At 35.8% G+C, this 1,409-nt stretch overlaps 1 protein-coding gene across 1 annotated transcript; it reads right to left on the bottom strand.

Annotated features, from left to right (window-relative positions):
• Positions 1–9: 9 nt before the first annotated feature.
• Positions 10–1,324, bottom strand: LOC124893274 (calpain-type cysteine protease DEK1-like). The gene is made up of 3 exons (XM_047404321.1): positions 1,204–1,324; positions 643–734; positions 10–311 (listed from the first exon to the last, which is right to left on the bottom strand). Exons 1-3 carry the CDS (start codon positions 1,279–1,281, stop codon positions 125–127), a joined length of 357 nt encoding a protein of 118 aa, XP_047260277.1. The 5' UTR covers positions 1,282–1,324; the 3' UTR covers positions 10–124.
• Positions 1,325–1,409: the final 85 nt, after the last annotated feature.

The raw sequence follows: 1,409 nt of genomic DNA, 5'->3' as shown, positions 1-1,409 counted from the left end.
AAGAATTGTTTTATGAAAACTCATCTCCAAGGTTACCATGTTGACTACAGTATAAAGAGTTCATGATAAAGACACCAAACAGACACAAAAGAAAAAGTAAGTCTATATAGCTCAATCAGTACAACTATTCCAAGATATCTAAGCAAACCTCAAGTGTTAAACTTGGACGAGAGACAGCAAAGCCAAAGGCCACAACGAGTGTAATTGCTGACACAGCAGCACCGGCAAATGGCGGATAAATTTGCAAACTCGCAACCACACCCCAGCCCTCAATAGCCAATGCAATGCCATAGAGCACAAGAAATGCAGCACTGTCAACAAATGATTTCAGGTAGAATTAGCTTTCAAAATCGTGCAATTTCAAGTAGCAACTTAAGTGGTGAAACACTTGTAATAAAAATACATAGGAAAGGAACTGGTGTTGTAAGAGTCCACAATTTAATTTATCTATGCATTTCAAGCCTATGTTGCTCGGACTCTTCAAAAATATCGACGGGTGTGTGTCGGATCCTCCAAAAATAGTGTATTTTTGAAGGATCCGACACAGGTGCGGCACCATTTTTGGAGAGTCCGAGCAACTTAGTTTCAAGCTGCTATACACAATGTAAATCTTAAAAAGAAAAGTAGAAGAAACTGACAAACCTGACATTTTCCCCACAGTCCTCATGAGCATCGTAAACATAAACAGGCAACACCCTTGGGGAGTAGACTACTATAGGAGGTGAAAGAAGGACCTGAAAGAAAAGGGTTTTGGGAAACAAAAGACAATTCACACGCAAGCAAGACCACAAGGCAAAGATAAAACAACTCCAATAAGCAAAAGATAAACATAAATAACATGATTGGAATAACTGCACTTTTGATCCCTCAGTCATTAGTTAAATATGATTTGTCCTTGTGATATTTCATTAAGCATATTTAACCTTGAGTTGATAAAAATGTGTCTTTGGTCCCTAAATTTAAAATATTTTATAGTTAGATTAATTAATTAGCCTCAAATAGTTTAACAATTAATAATTTGTTAAATTGGTGGACTCACAAGCATAAGGATCAAAAGTGTACATTTCAATTAATGAAGCTTAAATGAGGAGCTTAACCATCACAAGGAAAAAAATCAGAATTTGCCAATATTTTAGGGACTAAAAACAAAAATTTCTCCAACACACTTCAATACTTTATTTGTCGTTTTAAAGTATAACTTACTGTTAATGCCCTTCCAGCTACGAGCAAAAGAAATGAGAAGTAACCAACAAAAGCCTTATCTGAAAGAGAAACATGCATTTGACATCAATTATCGAGAACCGCTAGAAACATTAGATTAAACTATCTGAGAATCTTAAGATGGGAGAAGAGTGTTTACCTTGAAACCATCCAACAAGAAATGCTGCAAGAGCTAAAAGGAATGCAAG

Source organism: Capsicum annuum, unplaced genomic scaffold (assembly GCF_002878395.1).
Source record: "Capsicum annuum cultivar UCD-10X-F1 unplaced genomic scaffold, UCD10Xv1.1 ctg56752, whole genome shotgun sequence".
NCBI classification, from domain to species: domain Eukaryota; kingdom Viridiplantae; phylum Streptophyta; class Magnoliopsida; order Solanales; family Solanaceae; genus Capsicum; species Capsicum annuum.
Note: the sequence above shows the minus strand (reverse complement) of the source record. Positions and strands in the feature narration are given on the sequence as shown.